Source organism: Macrosteles quadrilineatus, unplaced genomic scaffold (assembly GCF_028750875.1).
Source record: "Macrosteles quadrilineatus isolate MER2022 unplaced genomic scaffold, UCM_ALF_1.0 Scaffold_9__3_contigs__length_116548681, whole genome shotgun sequence".
NCBI classification, from domain to species: domain Eukaryota; kingdom Metazoa; phylum Arthropoda; class Insecta; order Hemiptera; family Cicadellidae; genus Macrosteles; species Macrosteles quadrilineatus.
The window spans coordinates 18,708,627-18,726,367 of NW_026542602.1; the positions used below are offsets into that span (position 1 = coordinate 18,708,627).

The window sequence follows — 17,741 nt, forward strand, 5'->3', positions numbered from 1 at the left end:
ATCAGGGGAGGCTTCTATACAGAGGAGTTGTTAAAGACCAAGTATAAGGACATGTATTTGGTAGAGAAGATAATTAGGAAAAAAGGTGATTCGTTGTATGTCAAATGGCTTGGGTTCCCAAGTAGCCAGAACTCATGGATTTCCACTAAGGATGTCCAAGGGAGCACGTCATAAGCCGGGAGCATGCCCGAGTTCACGCACAAACCTCACATGATTTTGAAAATATACATGGGAATGGATGTGGATTTGAAATTTTAATAGAGTTTGAACATTTATATAGGCTTGTATTGGACGAGATCCAGGTCTTTTAAAAAAGTGGCCAAAAAATGAGCCATATTCCAGACGTGATTTTTAGTATTAACAAAAGTAGAAAATTTATATAGGGGTGTATAGGTCGAGAGCTGGATCTTTAAAAAAAGTGGCCAAAAAAAGCTCTTCCATTTTTTTCTCATTTTTCCCCTATAAAAAGTGCCCTAAAAGTGCCTCTAAAACGCCGAAAGTGGGGTCATATTGTCCTATTATATCTACTTACGATTGAATACATTATTGTTCAATCAGTTGGACTGCGAGACGACCTTCGTTTTTAATCGTTGGCCAACGAAAGGATTTGCTTGGTACAGGTCATCTCAACCATTAGATTAAATACCACTCTTCCATTGATACTTTCGAGATCGGTGTGAAACCGCACCATACCTCCCCTTTGATAAATCCATTCAACAGTTTCAATAAATTTCCAACTGATTGAATTGAAAATTCAAGGGGTCATTTTTACTTGAAAGAACACAACAACGACTGTAAACTGAAATAAGTGTATTATTAAATTCTGTGCAATAAACTCCAATTGTTACTCACTTTTAGTTCTCAATAACCTTGGTATTCTAGTATATGAAATAGTATTTAATTGATAAACAAAAGGTAATTCAGTAAATCATAAGCCACTACAAAAGATTCACCTTTTAAGTGCAACACTAGTCACTAGTGTAGTAGTGAGCAAGTAAATTCAGTGTAGAATTAAGACTGGTAAATTGATCTCATTAAAGGTATTACTTTATTGGAAGAACTACAAACAGTGCCAGGGGCGTCCCCTAAGGACCTTTGGGGAATATTTATATTTTGCAGGGTCCACTCATATTTTTCAATAACATCAAGCTTCCACTGCCAAAAAGCTCTGTCTGATATTTTTATTTTCTAGAGTTCTTCCAACCTAGGGGCAACCAACATTTGTAAAGAATTCATTAAAGAGCATTGCAAGGAGTAAATATATTTAAATATAATATTTAAATATATGATAGTCAAAGTCAGAGTTAATTATTTCTTTTTTCTTTACACCTGACATTTTCATCAATTTAAATTAAAATATTGCTTACCAATCAGTGTCTGGGCCCATAACCTGTTGAGGTTAAATCTGTGGACCTTATTTAAATTATAATACTTGACTCTTCAAATAAACAATACTTTATTTTATAACTTTAAAACAGAACACTTACAAACTTGTACAACTCATAAGCACATAAATTGTTTTCTCCAACTAGGAAGTTGCTATGCCAACATAACAACAACTTTTATAAACATATGAAACAGTCTTTAGTTAAACATAGAATAATAATTGAGTTAGTGTATTATATTTTTATATATTTTTATATTGCTTCAACAAATATGTTTTGATCATAGATCAAACATTAAGCCCCTTAGAAGATTTGTCATCCTTGTTGAAAAGCTGAAGGCAATTTTATTGATATTCTTGCCGACTGTAGAGGTTGTGTTTTTTTTTACAATATGTTTCTTGATTGTTATTTCAGTTATTTGTACCGATTCGTCGTATAAAACAACGAATGCGTAGCAGACGCGACAAATAGTCAGCTGATCAGATACCCACAATTCTAACCAAAAGTGGTAGGGGTAGAACTAGTCGCCAGCAACGAGAGTCTCTGTCTGTGTCTGTTCTGTTCCTCTCCCGTCTCCAACGTACCTAGTCGGTGAAACTTTCGTTCGTGCAAATTAAATTCATTTCGCGGTGTTGGTCGGATAAATTTTCATTTTCTCGAAATCGTATAGCCTATATCCCGAAGGGATATATTTGCAACGCGAGTGGAAAATAGAATCAGTTTTGTTTGTCAAACAAGTGTCAAAAAGTTTGTTTTACCGGCCAACGCAATCTGCCATTTGGAAATTTCACGTTCGTCACACGAGTTCAAATCGATCGCGTTTTTTATTAGAAAACCGGCTAGTTACAATTCCTCATCCCTATCCTTCAATTTGTGTCAGTGTTTATTGTGGACGTCCGAAATTGTAAGTAATTTGTGTTATTTATTTGTTAATATTAATTCAGTGAGTCGCACATGGTAAATTTTCCTGTTATATTTTGTTAGTTCATGTCAAATAATCACATGTTTCCAGGTTCGAATTCAATTTGCTGATTTTTATATCCATTTATAGTGTAACAATCTGTATTATTTACTAAGCTGTGATGATCCAATAGTATTAAGAATAAATAGACGAAAATGTTTTTGTAGGGTAATTCAGAGTTTCATAAGATTTTTATAGTGTTGGAATTTTCTCACAGAGTCATTATCGAATTTCATTGTTGAGTATTAAGGTACAATTCATTAACGAGTACCACAGTCAGTATTTAATTTGGGGGAATTAAATTAATATCAAAGGAGGGAGCGGGTAGCTGGTTCGGCTAGATACGGAGGTGTTATCGGAGGCTGTGTCAGTTTGCGTATAGATGAACCGCTAAAGTACCAAATTAGCCATAAAACAATAAGCAACATTCTAATAAATACTACTACGATTAAGCACAATATTGTTTAATCAGTTGGACTGCGAGACTCGACCTTCGTTTTTGAATCGTTGGCCAACGAACTGGATTTGCTTGGTACTGGTCATCTCAACATTAAATTAAATACCACTCTTCCGTTGACACTTTCGAGCAGTGTGAAACCGCACCGTATCTTCCCTTTTGATAAATCCATTCAACATTCTCAAACAAAAACTTCAAATTGATTGTGTCACTCAAGGTCATTTTGTTAAATAAACCACAACCAGCAACTGTAAATTGAAACCAATTGTAGTTCGTTAATTCTGTTTAATAAATCAAATTATTACTCACTTTCTAGTTCTCTATAACCTTGGTAATTCATTGTTAGCAATATTATTTAACTATTGGAATAAAGGTAATTCAGTAAATCATAGGCCACTACAAAAGATTCGCCTTTTAAGTGCAACACTAAATACTAGTGTGGTAATGAGCAGATTAAATTCAGTGTAGAGTTAAGATTAGTAAATATTATTTACAAAAGGTATTGCATTCTGGAAGAACTTCAAACAGTACCAAGGACGTCCCATAAGGATCTCTGGGGAGTATTTTTTTATTTTACAGGGCCCACTCAAATATTTTTTAACACCAAGCTTCCACTGCCAAAGCTCCTGTTTTATATTATTACTTTCCAAGTTCTTCCAACCTAGGGACAACCAAAATTTGCAAAGAATTCATTTTGAGAGCATTGCAAGGAGTAAATATATTTAAATACAATATTTAAATATATAAAAAGTAGAAGTTAGAGAATCTTTTTATTTTTCTTTACATATTTAAAACGTAATTTAACCAAATAAAACTATATAATCATAAAAAATAACTGGTCTCCTAGTTATCTAACCAAACCGTAAAGCACAAATCTTAAAATTACCCTAATATAATAGAAACAATATTTCGTTTACACTAGCGATCAGTGTCAACATACATGAACTAGACACGAAAAACAAGCTTCAAAATCAACAATGGGATGAGAAGTCTACTTATGTTGCATAGTCTACGGTTTTATCTATGAAAAAGTATTTTTACACCGGTATTACACAATATTACAAAATAAATATTCTACAATAGTTATCATGCATAAATAAGCAGCACGAGCAACATCAAGCTTATGATAATATATTTCAGCTTACGTAATTAAAGTAAAACAGCAGATACAAAAAGTTATTCTATTATTCAACAAAAAACCATTTCATATATAGGCTACATCTATTACATATGTCGTCCAGGAGTAAAAAAAAATTGAAATACTTTTGGTTTTGCTACGTCGGCTGCACTTAACGCAACTTCTTAAGCCCCCACACACTACCAGACCAGACCGTCTGGTCTGGCGTCTGGCACTTGTCTTATCGTGTGTGGGGCTGTCTGCAGACCGATTTTCTCGGACCAGACTGTCTGCGTGTCTGATGGTTGAACCCTCAGACCACAGACGGTCTGAGGTTCCCCCACCACTATTTTTGTCTGGTCTGTGAGTGTGTAGCGCTGTCTGTCAGACGGCCGACCATCGTGACAATCTTCATCCATTTGTTGGAGTTCTCACCACGGTCTCTCAATTACGAATTAGGACCGTCTGGTCTGGGAGTGTGTAGAGCCGTCCAAGACGGTCTGGTTGCAGCCAGACGGTCTGGTCTGGAGGTCTGGTCTGGTAGTGTGTGGGGGGCTTTATTGCCGAGTAGCGGCTGCTAGTCCATACGATAATTTGAGGACCATTGCACGATAATTTTTTGTCTACTCAGGATCGATCAGCTGTCCCATCCGCTATGACGTAATTCCCGCGCGTTATAAGCTATGCCACGTTTTTAAAATTATAAGCTATAGAACAAACGAGATTTTATAAGCTGCAGCACATTTGAGCTATACCTTTATAAGTTATGCCACATTTTAAGAAAACCGTTATAAGCTATGCCACATTTCTACGATTATAAGCTATGGAACAATTTACATTTTCCATTATAAGCTATGCCACATTTTCAAGATTATAAGCTATGCAACATGTTCGCAATTATAAGCTATGACATTATAAGCTATGGCATCGTACCCTACCACGGCCGCGATACTACACATCGATACTGCATATAAAAAAAAGCCTGCCTCCTTAAGCAAACAAGAGAATAAAACTGCTCACTCACTCCGTTCACTCCACTCCCAATAACTAACCACTCCACTCCACTAAACCAAACCAACTAAGTCCAAACCAAACAACCAACCACAACGATCGTTTCAGACCAATTATTTCAATTTCAAATATTTTTAAACAAACTGTTTAAATTTTGTTTGTTTATGTTTATGTTTGTTTACATACATATATGAGGGACATACATAAAGGCGGCCGTGGCTATAATGCTTAAGAAGAGAATGAGATAAGAAAAAGAAACGAGAAAGTAGGAGATCAAGAAAAATCGTGTGAGTTAACTTAAACTTAGGCTACTCACTCACACTCACAGTTAACTCGTATCTTTGCAGGTTTTGTTTTGGGCCAGTGAATTTGGCGAACGGAAATATAATAAGATCTGATCCTGATTCCTGATCTGAGGAAGAGGAACCGTTCGACCAAGTAATCAAGTGATCAAGTTAATCGACTGTTCAGAGGGACTCAAACATTCAACTAGGCCTATTAATTTACCTGAGCATTCAGCTTATCTTTGTTTCCCTACATACCGTAGCCTATTTCTAATGAAAGAAAGCCACAGGTAAGTTGAGTAGTCTTGTACAATGTAGGCCTAGGCCTAACTTAGTTAAAGTTAACTTAAAGCGTAGGCCTAGTTAAATTTAAATAAGCCTAATTGGTTAGTAAAGAACTGATATTTTTTATAGAATTTAATTTTGAAACTGGCCAATTAAGTCATAGCAGAGGGCAATTTTTTAAATTTCAAGTTTATTTTACTCTCACTAAACTTAAGCCTAGGCCTAATTTTCGGGATGAACTAAGCAACATATCCCTATCCTAAAATTTTATTGGTAATTTACTTTAACTTCCAACTAAGCACAATTACGTGTACTTAACTTAGGCCTACCTTGGTCCCGATGTTACACAGCAGAATTTAGGCTAGGCCTACCTAGCCTATCTTACTTTATGCTAGGGTGTAACCACAGACAATAGACCATTATTGTAGGCTATACCATTATTGGTATTTCTTTTGTCTATGGCCTAACTTTTGGGTATCTATCTTATTTTCTTTTTTAAGTCAAATCACAAAGCTAAGTAGCCTAAATCCATTTCATGCTGGGAAATTAAAAGTTGAGAATACAAACCAAGCTTCAATGATAACTTGGTAAGTTAGGCCTAGGTCTATTTAGTCTGATAGAGTTAAATTGACAAAGCAACAAGGGGTAATAGGTAGCAATTATTTAAGTTAAGTTAATAGGTACCAGTACTTAAAGAGAAGAAGCAAAGACAAGAGCATAAGTTTTACCTTATTGGATTTCAGCCCACTCATTGCATTTAAGGGGGGGGGGGGGGTTGGCTCCTAAAACACCAACTTCTAAAACACATAAAATACCTCCTAAAACACCAACTCCAAACAAGTCTAAGCAGGATTCCTGCAAAGTCTGCAACAAAATAATTTTAGATGACAAAAGCAGCTCCATAGCTTGCGACATTTGTGATGCTTGGGTACATTCTGACATAAGTTAGCTTGTAGCCGTTTGAAAAAATTATTTTTAGGCTAATTTCTAGCAAAGATTCCTATGTGTGTCTAGTTTGTATTAGGTTACACAAGAAAGGTAACAATCCACTTCCTTATGAGGTAATAAAAAATGAGTAGCCTAAGAAAGCTTGTGACTTGGCTGAGTCACTCTTGAAGGAAAAGAGGGAACTTGAGGAACAGCTAAATCTGAAAGAAACTAAATTTTTTGAGCTCAGTGACAATCTCTTGAATTCTAAACCAAGTGAAAATAGCTGGTCGGATATGGTAAGTAGGAGGAAGGGATGTAGGGAACCGGCTGTGGCTGCTCCTGGTCACTCTCTGACTACCCCTAATTCATTTGAGGTGTGGGCGGGGACTGCAGGGCCGATTTACCGAATAGGCAAGGTAGGCACGTGCCTAGGGCGCGAGGCAATTGGCTTTTTTTGGGGGCGCCAAAAAATTGGAAAAAAGAAAAAAATTGTGGCCGTTTTTGCATGCGATCGCGGTAAACTGATAATCCCTTGCGGCCGTGAAGACACCTTAACAGTCTCCCACAATTGCGGCAAGATGTTAATTATTTACCGCGGTTGTATATACGTCATCATCGTCCGTCTCCCGCGATCGCGTCAAAGTTCTGACTATTTCCAGCGGATGTGTGGACATGATTATCGTCTTCCTTGATCGCGGCAATATATGAACACATCCCGCGGTCGTGATGAGATTATCACCGTCTACCGCGAATGAGGCAAAATTGTAATCTTTTCCCGGGGTCGTGTGGACATTATCATCTTCTTGCGTGATCACGATAAAATTCTTATAATCCCTCACAGCCGTGAAGACATCATCGCCTCCCATGGTCGTGAGGCATTGTCATCCTCTCCCGCCATTGCGGCAAATGGTAATCATCTCCCGCGGTTGTTTGGAGATCATCATCGTCTTTCACGAATGAGGCAAATTTCTGATTTTTCCCGTGGTTGAGTGGACATTATCATCGTCTTACGCGATTGCGGTAAAATTCTGATCATCCCTCGCAGCCGTGTAGAGTAGACATCATTATTGTAACTCCCGCGATCCTGTAGACATCGCAATAGTCCCCCGATGTCGTGAAGACATCATATAATCGTCTCCCTCGGTCGTGAAGACATCGTAATCATCTCCCGCGATCGTGAAGACATCGTAATCGTCTCCGCGCGATCGTGAAGACATCGTAATCGTCTCCCGCGGTCGTGAAGACATCGTAATCGTCTCCCGCTGTCGTGATTCATCGTAATCGTCTCCCGCTGTCGTGAAGACATCGTGATTGTCTCCCGCGATTACGGCAAAATGTTAATAATATCCCGCAGTTATGTGGATATCATTATCGTCCTCCGCGATCGTGGCAAATTTCTGACTGTTTTCCGTGGTTTTGTGGACCATGATAATATCCCGCGGTCATTTAGTCATTATCATAGTCTCGCGCGATCGCGGTAAAATCATGATCATATCCCATGGTCGTTTAGACATTATCATCGTATCATGCGATCGCGGCAATATTTGATTATCCTCTGTGGATCTAATTATCGTATTGCGCGATCGCGGTAAAATCATGATCATATCCCGCGGTCGTTTAGATATTATTATCATCTCATGCGATCGCGGCATCATCCCTCGAGGCCTTGTGGAGACATATTATTGCCTCCCGTCTCCCGTGGTCACGGAAACGTCACTATTGTAAATTGACAATTCCAGGTAGAAAATTAACACATAATTCCTGGTTCAAAAAATTCACGCTTAGTTTCCGGATTTCCCGGTTGGTGGTCACCCTGTTATATATTGCAAAGGGGCGCTACTATTAGTTGTGCCTAGGGCGCTGACGTGGTCAAAAACGGGCCTGGCGGGGAGGGGTCGCAGACGGCTGCAGGAGCACACAACAAAAAGTCTCCAACTAGTGTTATGCCTAAAAAGCGTGTGGCCCTAGTTAAGAAGCCTACTAAACTTATTAGTAGGCAAAAAAAGCCACGGTTAGTAATTGTTGGAGACAGTCATGCGAGACACTGTGGGGAAGAGTTGAGACACATGGGCTGCAAAGGGGGGTGCGGTAGTCAAGCTCAGGCTATCGTGCTGCGTTAGTAGGCAAAAAAAGCCACGGTTAGTAATTGTTGGAGACAGTCATGCGAGACACTGTGGGGAAGAGTTGAGACACATGGGCTGCAAAGGGGGGTGCGGTAGTCAAGCTCAGGCTATCGTGCTGCTCGGAGCACCCATGGCCGCGGTGTTGGTTTCAGCTAAAAAGGAGTTTAAGGATATGACACCGAAGGACACCTGTGTTGTGGTTGGTGGAACTAACAATGTAATGGCTCAGTCCATTAATAATGTAAAACAGGTGTTTGCTGAAATAGAACAAACTCTGATCCAACCAAAAAACCTGATCCTTGTTGAAATACCCACCTTGATATCAAAAACTGTCCCAAATGAAAATATAAAGAAACAAAATACCCTGATTAGAGAATTTTGTGTCAGGAACAAGGTAGCCTACCTAAGCCTAAACTCAATGATTGATCGCAATTGCTACACAAAAAGCGGAATGCACCTAAATAAGCTTGGGACAGAAACTATGTGCAGTATAATCTAGCCTACCTGACTTCAATCGATTTGAATTTGAAACCAAAAACTCTAATGAGGAAGCCTGATTTACCTAAGCCTTCTGAAATTACAAAAAACTTACAATCTATTGCTGAAACCTCTCCAATCACAAATGACTCACAATTGACAGCCAACACTTCTGAAATTAAAAAAATCTCACAATTGGCAACCGAAACCTCTAAAATCATAACAAAAAACTTGCAACCGGCAACTGAAACAGAAAACACTTTGATCATAAGAACAGAATAAGGTTCACACAGAAAAACAATTTTAATATAACTCATTTGAATGTAAGGGGAATCACAAATAAAATTGAACAAATCGAACATTTTTTAGAATCAGAAAACCCAGATTTATTTCTTATTAATGAACATGGTCTAGACCAAAATAGCTTATCAGAATTAAGAATAAAAAATTTGAATTTATTGCTGGTTATGGCAGAGAATATAAAAACATGGGTGGTTGTAGCAATTTTCAAAAATAAAAATTTCATAAAACTCGATAACCTTAAGTCCACAGACATAGGCATAAAATTTTTAAAAGAAACAATTTTTGAGTGTGCTGAAATAAGTTTTTCTGTGAGAAATAAACAGTTTGTAGTAAGTAGCTTCCATGTACAGGTCTCCATACAGCAGCAACCTTGATGAATACTTTAGTAAATTAAATGAATAACTACTTAAACTGAACGTTAAGAATAAATATAGGCCTATAGTACTGAAATAGGCTCAGATTTCAATATCGACTTGATCAAAGATGACAACACCTACCACAGATTTGCAACGCTGATTAAAAGTTTTGATATGAAACCAAACATTTTGGAACCAACTAGAATTAACGACACAACCAGCACATGCATAGAAAATTTTTTAACCAACTTTGAAATATTATCAGCAGCAGTAAAAGAACCCCATATTTCAGACCACTGTGCTATCTCAATAGAAATAGGCCTACCTGAAATTATCTCAAACCGAAATAATATCTCAAACCAAAATAAAACCTTAGAAAAAAGAATAATTACCAATGAAAATCTTCATGAACTTAAAATGCTACAGTCAGAGGACTGGAACTCAGTATATGATGCTCCTGATATTAATACCAAATATAATAGCTTTATAGAAACATTCAAATATTATTTTGATATCAGCTGCCCGAATAAAAAAACAAAACTTAATCTCAGTCGCAAAGGAAAAAACAAATGGATTGAACAATGAGATAATAGCTGCAAAGGAAAAATGTTCCAACAATACTCTGTATGGAGGCTGACAGGAATGGTATCTGACAAAGAATTATACCTAAAGCTTTAAAGATAAATATAAAAACAAAATACAGGAAAGTAAAATAAAATGGGCACACAATTGCATATCCAGCTCAAAAAATAAATCTATAGACTCTTGGAAGATTATAAACAGCATTAGGCCAAAAGAAAATTCAGACTCTAATAATATTATACTGAATATTGACGGTAACAAAATAGAAAATCCTATAGATGTGTGTGAAACCTTAAATGACTATTTTGTTAATGTTTCGAAGCTTGTCAACAAGGATCAGGAAACCCATGCCTTATCTGGTTTTAGGAGGAATGGCACTGCTGAACTTGGACAATTTCATTTGATTACATCTGCTTACCTTCTGGATTTGTTCTCAAAGCTTCCATCTAAACACTCTAGTGGTGTAAATGGAATCAGTATGCATGTCCAAATATTGTAAATATTGTAGGGAGGAAGTGGCAGTTCCTCTTACCCACATAGTCAATTTTTCACTGACATCTGGAATTTTCCCTCAGAATTGCAAAACTGCAAAAATAAAACCAATTTTTAAAAAGTCAGACAGAACTGACCCGGGGAATTATCGTCCAATCTCTCTCCTACCAGTTGTTTCAAAATTGATTGAGAAAGATGTTTCGGAGCAACTTTAGCAACTTCTTGGAAAAAAATAACATATTGTGTGACAGACAGTATGGTTTTAGACGCAACAAATCAACAAAATTGGCACTCATTGATTTCATCAACAGCAGTATAGACGCAATGGAGGCTGGAGAAACAGTAGTTGGTTGTTTTGCTGATCTCTCCAAAGCCTTCGATTGTGTCGAACCTGCGATTCTATTGGAAAAATTGGCATCAATTGGAATCTCAGGACTTGCGCTGAAGTGGCTCACATCCTATATGAGCAACCGATTCCAAGTCACTGAGATTCAAAAAAACACAAATTCAAAAACTGAAAGAATTTCATCAACAAAAAAACTTATCTCAATTGGCGTCCCCCAGGGATCTGTCCTTGGACCTCTCCTTTTCTTGGTCTACATCAACGACATAACAGATACTGTTCAGCAGGACAGCGTCTACCTCTTTGCGGATGATACAACGTTGTTCGTAAGGGGGACTGACGACGCGGCCCTGGAGGCAGAATCTAATCAAAGAGCAAATGATCTGGCTGACTTTTTTTCCTCAAACAAACTCAAATTAAATTCACAAAAAACAGGATACATGTGTATCCAAACTGCAAAAAGACAAAATTTAAAAAATAATAGGACTCCATAACCTATTAATTGGAGAGGATCAAATTCAAATTTCAAAAACTGCCGACTTTTTGGGAGTGAGATTGGACGATAAATTGAGCTGGGATGCACAAATAAAAAAACTGGAGGGGTCAACGGCTCGAGGGGTCTTTGTACTTCGAAGAATAAGGACCTTCGGAAACCTGGCTCTCTCTAAACTTGTGTATTTTGGCCTAATAGAACAACACATTTTGTATTCAATCATCCCATGGGCTCTGTGAAGAAGAATATTGACCAGATCTTTGTTTGGCAGAACATGGCAATAAGAGCAATCTTGGGCATGCCGCCTCGGACCAGCTGCAAAAATGTTTTTAAAGAACTTGGCTTTCTCACAGTCCCTTCACTTTATATCTATGAATCAGCTTGCTATATAAAATCACAGAACATTAAACCAACTTTTACAAATCACACTTACAACACACGAACAAAGGGCACACATGCAGTCCAACTTAAACTCACAAAATTTGAACACAAACCAGATTACACAGGAATGAAATTGTACCAGGCCCTACCGAAAAAATTACTTGAAATTCAGAGCTTAACAAAATTCAAATCAGAATTTAAAAAATATCTAGTGGAGTTAAGTTTACAGGACATAGACAGTTACCTTGACGGTGACAAAAATTAGTATTAAGTTGGTTATTCTTTGTATTAACCCTGACCTGTCCAATTCCTTAAGGCAAAGGACTACGGACGGAGAGATCATGTATCATGTGTGTATGTGTAAGTTAGCCGAGGCCTAAGTTACTAAAAATAGCCTAAAAGTGTAAATGTATCCTGCATTCTGGATTGCTTGAGCTATGCCTACCTATCATTTTGTGCTTCAAACTTACTTTCCACCCTTTTTTATTTGACAAAAGGTAAGAATTTCTTTGTTGCTTGTTAATAAACCCAATGTTAATAGCCTAAGATAAACTATTATTATTATTACAGTTTAAGATCGGAACCCTACCTATGTGTGTATTTTAACCTAAATATGAGTGAAGGGTGAGTGTAGAATTAGTACAGGCAAAATAGATTAAAATTCGCCAAAAAAACAAAAAAATTAGTTCAGGGATGAAACTTTGGTTTTAACTTCGTTTTACCAATAGAAGTCAAGATCCGATGAGTCCCTAACAGTCCCGATGGGGGAACGTGGTTTTTAGGGGGTGGGTAGGGGGAATTTTGATATAATTTGTTATTCACGATTTGAAGTCATTTAGGAAGTCGTTTTTAAGGTTTGTATACACGGTGAATCGATAGGAACCATATTTAGGTTGATAGAACCACCTCCATAAGAGATTTAGCATATTGGTACAGGTTTAGTTGTTATTTTTTCTAGGAGGGGTAGGGGGAATTTAAAATAATTTATGTTTTTGACTTATGACTTGTTGGTGTCTTTTTCAATGGATTTCTACATGCCAAATAGAATGGAACCACTATTTTGTCGATATAACTACATTATTAACAGATTTGGAGTGCTATCTGACTGAAATAAAATAAATGTTTGTACACAAAATTAATTATTTAAACATAAAAAATAAAACAATTAACTTAACATCAAGTATTAATTGAATGAATTTATTTTTACAATAAATTTAATTTTTCCTATTATAATAAAATACCCCCTCGCAGCAAACCTGCAGACCAAGCAAATTTTCATTTACCTGACAGGATTACTATTCATTTTCTATTTAAATAACATTAATTTTAATGAGTCATTAGGTTTGCTGCTACAGGGGAGGTAATAGGGGTTGTTTTTATTGAAATGTTGATAGCTTAGTATAAAATAAACAAAATTGCCAAGTTTGGTTTAATAAATATATCCACAAACAAGCGAACTACAACAGTTTATTTATTTTCCATTAGAATAACATGGGAATTTCAAATTTACATTTTTTTAAATTATCTCCTTAATCTTAAAGGATAAGAATCCTTAAGGATAAGAAGTCGGGAAAAATTACTTTAATTTTTACGGAAAGTAGATAAAAGAAACGTAAATGAAAAGAAACTTATTTAATAAAAAAAAAAATTAAAGTACTTTTTTACAATGTAATGATGGAATGAAAATTAGTGTATGGTTTGTATATTTTTAAAACTATTCAGCATGTTTATAAAGATAAAAACACTGAAGTATCTAATAAATACAACACAAGGTGGAACAATCTTACTGTAAAAAGTCATCATCGGCTGAAACTTTCAAAAATGAAACCTTCGTATATCGACAATTTATTCATAAGAAGTTTGCCTGCCTTTATTAAAAAAAGATCAATACAAACCAAATTTTTAAAAGAAATTAAAATCATTCTTAATTAATCTGGCTCCTTATAGTATAGATGAGTTTCTAAATCAAAAATGAATTAGCTATACATTCTAAAATAATTGTAAAATTGTATGGTTAAGTCTTATAGATTAAGTTGTATAACCAATTTTGTATGCTTTGACACTATTAATTCATGTATGTAAAATGTATAAAGTGAATAAAGATAATTTGATTTGATTTGATTTTAACCGTTAGGCGTACAACCAGGCATATACTAAACTATTTAATCTTTTAAGCTCTAGAAAGTGGTTTGGAAAGAAATTGTGAAATTCTTTGCTGATGAGGTCAAAATGGGACAACCCAATTTTCTCCCCATAAACATTCCCATAAACCCCTGTTCCCATAGTCTAATCATGCTGTCTCACAAACTCGTTCGAATAAATTTACGTTTACACGTTTGTACCAAATTACATAAAAATCGGATAATTTGTGCTCGAGTTATCACGCTAAATGGACACATATGTATATAAATTTGAAAGGATGGTGTTTTTGACTTCTGGGGACCTCAAAACAAAAATGTAAATTGGTCCCGGGTCTAAGTCTTACCATGAGACCTACGGTAATAGCTTATTCCAGGGTGTCTACCAACCGGGAAATCCGGGAAAACCGGGAATTGTACTTAATTTTTTACTGGCCATGAAATGTACGGGAATTGTCCTTAAATGCCAGACTATGTCCTTAAATTTTTAATGGGCCATAATTTTATCGATCGCTAGTTTGTTAGGAGCACATAAAAGGTTTATCAGATGTTTGTTTACATTTTCATAATTTATTACTAGAGTAATAAAAACCCCAATAAAAACCAAATATGCAATAAAAACCCCATTAGAATTCTCAAACCCATTAATATTTTATCACAACAATCAAGTGTCAAATCAAGTACTTCCAAGAACTGTTGACTCAGTAGTAGTTTAGCTCATAAAAGCTGTATGACTTTTATCCCTTACAACATTTATTTATTACTAGGGTAATCATTATTAGATCCCAAACATATTTTATCATGGAAATAATAGTTTTATAATGGCTGTTAAATTTCGCTTCTTACTTGTACTTCAATTTGCCGCTGGCCATTGCCTAGTGCCATAAAACTGTTTATGGTTTCATATAAAACATGTAACTAATCTTAAACATAACTAAGTTAAACCCTTTTTCTATGGATATTTTATCTTTCAATTGCAAAACCAAAAGCATCGGTTGTTTGCATTAAATTTTTATCACTACGTAGGCCTACTTGGTTTCAAATGATGTCATAGCATTTTCTGTATCTTTGTACATTGTTGGCAGTCAGGTTTCAATTTTTTTTATTTCCCATATTTATTTATTGAGTTGTATGCTTTAAGCAATCTAAATCTTATGAACTAGAATGATGATATTGTTTGTAGTGACTTTGCTGATATTATAACCTCATTGTTTGTTACTCAGTTAATATAGGCCCTCCTAAATAGTTAGGTCTAGGCCTGGGTATTTTGATTCTTTGAAAGTGCTGTAAAATTACTAAGAAAATGTAATTGAGCCTAAGATAAAGTAATGATTGCTATGTGTCGATATTAACTTTGCAGATGAAAAGACAATAATCTTACTCTGTGCTTACTGGCAGCCGCTTACCATACCGATTTTGTACCTAGAACCGAGTTACAATATATTCATTATGCATTAAAGATTTTTTTTTCAAAAGTAGTCGAGAACCTAACGTTGTGCCAGGGTGAATAATGCCAAATTAATCCGCCTGGATCGGATAAGCTATGTTATGATGTTTCCGTGACCGATGGAGATATTTAGGATTTTGTCGCTATTGCAGGAGACAATGATTGCATTTTCTGTTACACTATAAAAGCTGTACCTAAAGTATATGTTTGTTTACTTTCAATAAGTTTCTATTTTGAAATTTAATTCTTGTCTATTATTATTTACTTTTCTCTCTGGAACAACTACGAAGAACAAGATTAATACAGTTTGACAAATCAGGAATATTATTCTGCAATCACGCCGACAAAGGTCCTTAAATGTACGGGAATTGTCCATGAATTTTTTATCCAGAATGTAGTAGACACCCTGCTTATTCCCTATATGGGAAATTCGCTAAAAACCTCGTTGTAACTTAGAATGTATTCCTTTGACTTGCTGAAGGATATAAAAACAGTATACATATGTAAATGAATATATAAACCATGTATACAAACTTTGTAGGGGCTACGCAAAGGTTAATAGATATTTACTTGAACTTTAAATCATAAAACATGGTTTAAACCCTGACTTAATGTCAATGTATTGCAATGTATTAAGGGTGTATGGAGACTTTTGTGGGGAGAAAATTGTTTTTTCCCATTTTTTATCCCATCAACAAAGAATTTCACAATTTCTTTCCAAACCACTTTCTAGAGCTTAAAAGATTTAATAATTTAGTATATGCCTTGTTGTACACCTAACGGTTAAGGAGATAATAAAAAAAAAAAATGTAAATTTAAAACTCCCATGTTATTCTAATGGAAAATAAATAAACTTTTGTAGATAAATAAACTTGTTTGTGGATATATTTAAACCAAACTTGGCAATTTTGTTTATTTCATACTAAGCTATCAATCAACATTTTAATACAAACCACCCCCATTACATCCCTGTAGCAGCAAACCTAATTATTAATTAAAAATAATGTTATTTAAATAGGAAATAAATTTGACAGTTTCTAGGACAAATTTTAGTAGAAATCCTGCCAGATAAATGGAAATTCGCTTGGTCTGCAGGTTTGCTGCGGCGGGGGTATTTTTTATAATGGGGAAAATTGAATTTATTGTAAAAATAAACTCATTTAATTAATACTTGATGTTTAGATAATAGTTTTAATTTTTATGATAAAATATTAAATAATAAATTTTGTGCACAAACATTTATTTTATTTCAGTCAGATAGCACTCCAAATCTGTTAATAATGTAGTTATATCGACAAAATAGTGGTTCCATTCTATTTGGCATGTAGAAATCCATTGAAAACGACACTCAACAAGTCATAAGTCAAAAATCATAAATTATTTTAAATTCCCCCAACCCCTCCTAGAAAAAATAACAACTAAACCTGTACCAATATGCTAAATCTCTTATGGAGGTGGTTCTATCAACCTAAATATGGTTCCTATCGATTCACCGTGTATACAAACCTTAAAAACGACTTCCTAAATGACTTCAAATCGTGAATAACGAATTATATCAAAATTCCCTCTACCCACCCCCTAAAAACCACGTTCCCCCATCGGGACTGTTAGGGACTCATCGGATCTTGACTTCTATTGGTAAAACGAAGTTAAAACCAAAGTTTCATCCCTGAACTAATTTTTTCATTTTTATTTAGTATTTTTCCTGTAATAAATGGTGTGTCATGCCTTCCTTGTGTTGTGGCTTTGTTATTGACTTAGGACCAGCTGTTTCATTAGTCAGGACCATTGATTGAAAGCCCATTAAATACAGCTGAATTTAGCTTGGAACCATCAAAAAGCTTGAAATTTTTTCAGGATTGGACCAGGCATCCTTTTGATTTAAGGCCTAGGTACCTAACCAGGCAAGCACTAAAACCACTGAGCTGGGCCATTCTTTGGAAAAGGACAGATTTCAATTTAATATTTATATTTTTTTATTTTAGATATTTTAATGTATGACTCTTTTTAATATTTACCCATTGCAATGGTCACACTAAATAAAAATCACTTTCCCAGATTTTTAGTATTTAAAAACTAGCATGTCCATGGAAGTGACAATAAGTCCACAGAAGTGATTATCGCAACTGCAAATTTTACAAATAAAGTTAAAAAACAAACATAGATTCTAGCAAAT

The 17,741-nt window shown here is 35.5% G+C and overlaps 2 protein-coding genes across 3 annotated transcripts in view; one reads left to right on the forward strand and one right to left on the reverse strand.

Moving 5' to 3' along the window:
- LOC129003271 (uncharacterized) overlaps nt 1-4,339 on the reverse strand; it is a 43,763-nt gene extending 39,424 nt beyond the window's left edge. The window contains exon 1 of the mRNA XM_054431562.1: nt 4,125-4,339. Within this exon, the coding sequence (XP_054287537.1) occupies nt 4,125-4,339 (215 nt within the window). The remainder of the gene's footprint in view (nt 1-4,124) is intronic.
- A 744-nt stretch (nt 4,340-5,083) lies between these two features.
- LOC129003008 (kinesin-like protein KIF23) overlaps nt 5,084-17,741 on the forward strand; it is a 34,655-nt gene continuing 21,997 nt past the window's right edge. The window contains exon 1 of one of the 2 annotated variants that reach the window (XM_054431193.1): nt 5,084-5,218. The gene's annotated coding sequence lies outside the window, so the exon portion shown is untranslated. Of the gene's footprint in view, nt 5,219-5,301; nt 5,506-17,741 lie in introns of those variants that run through there. The other variant, XM_054431192.1, reaches the window with a different exon arrangement.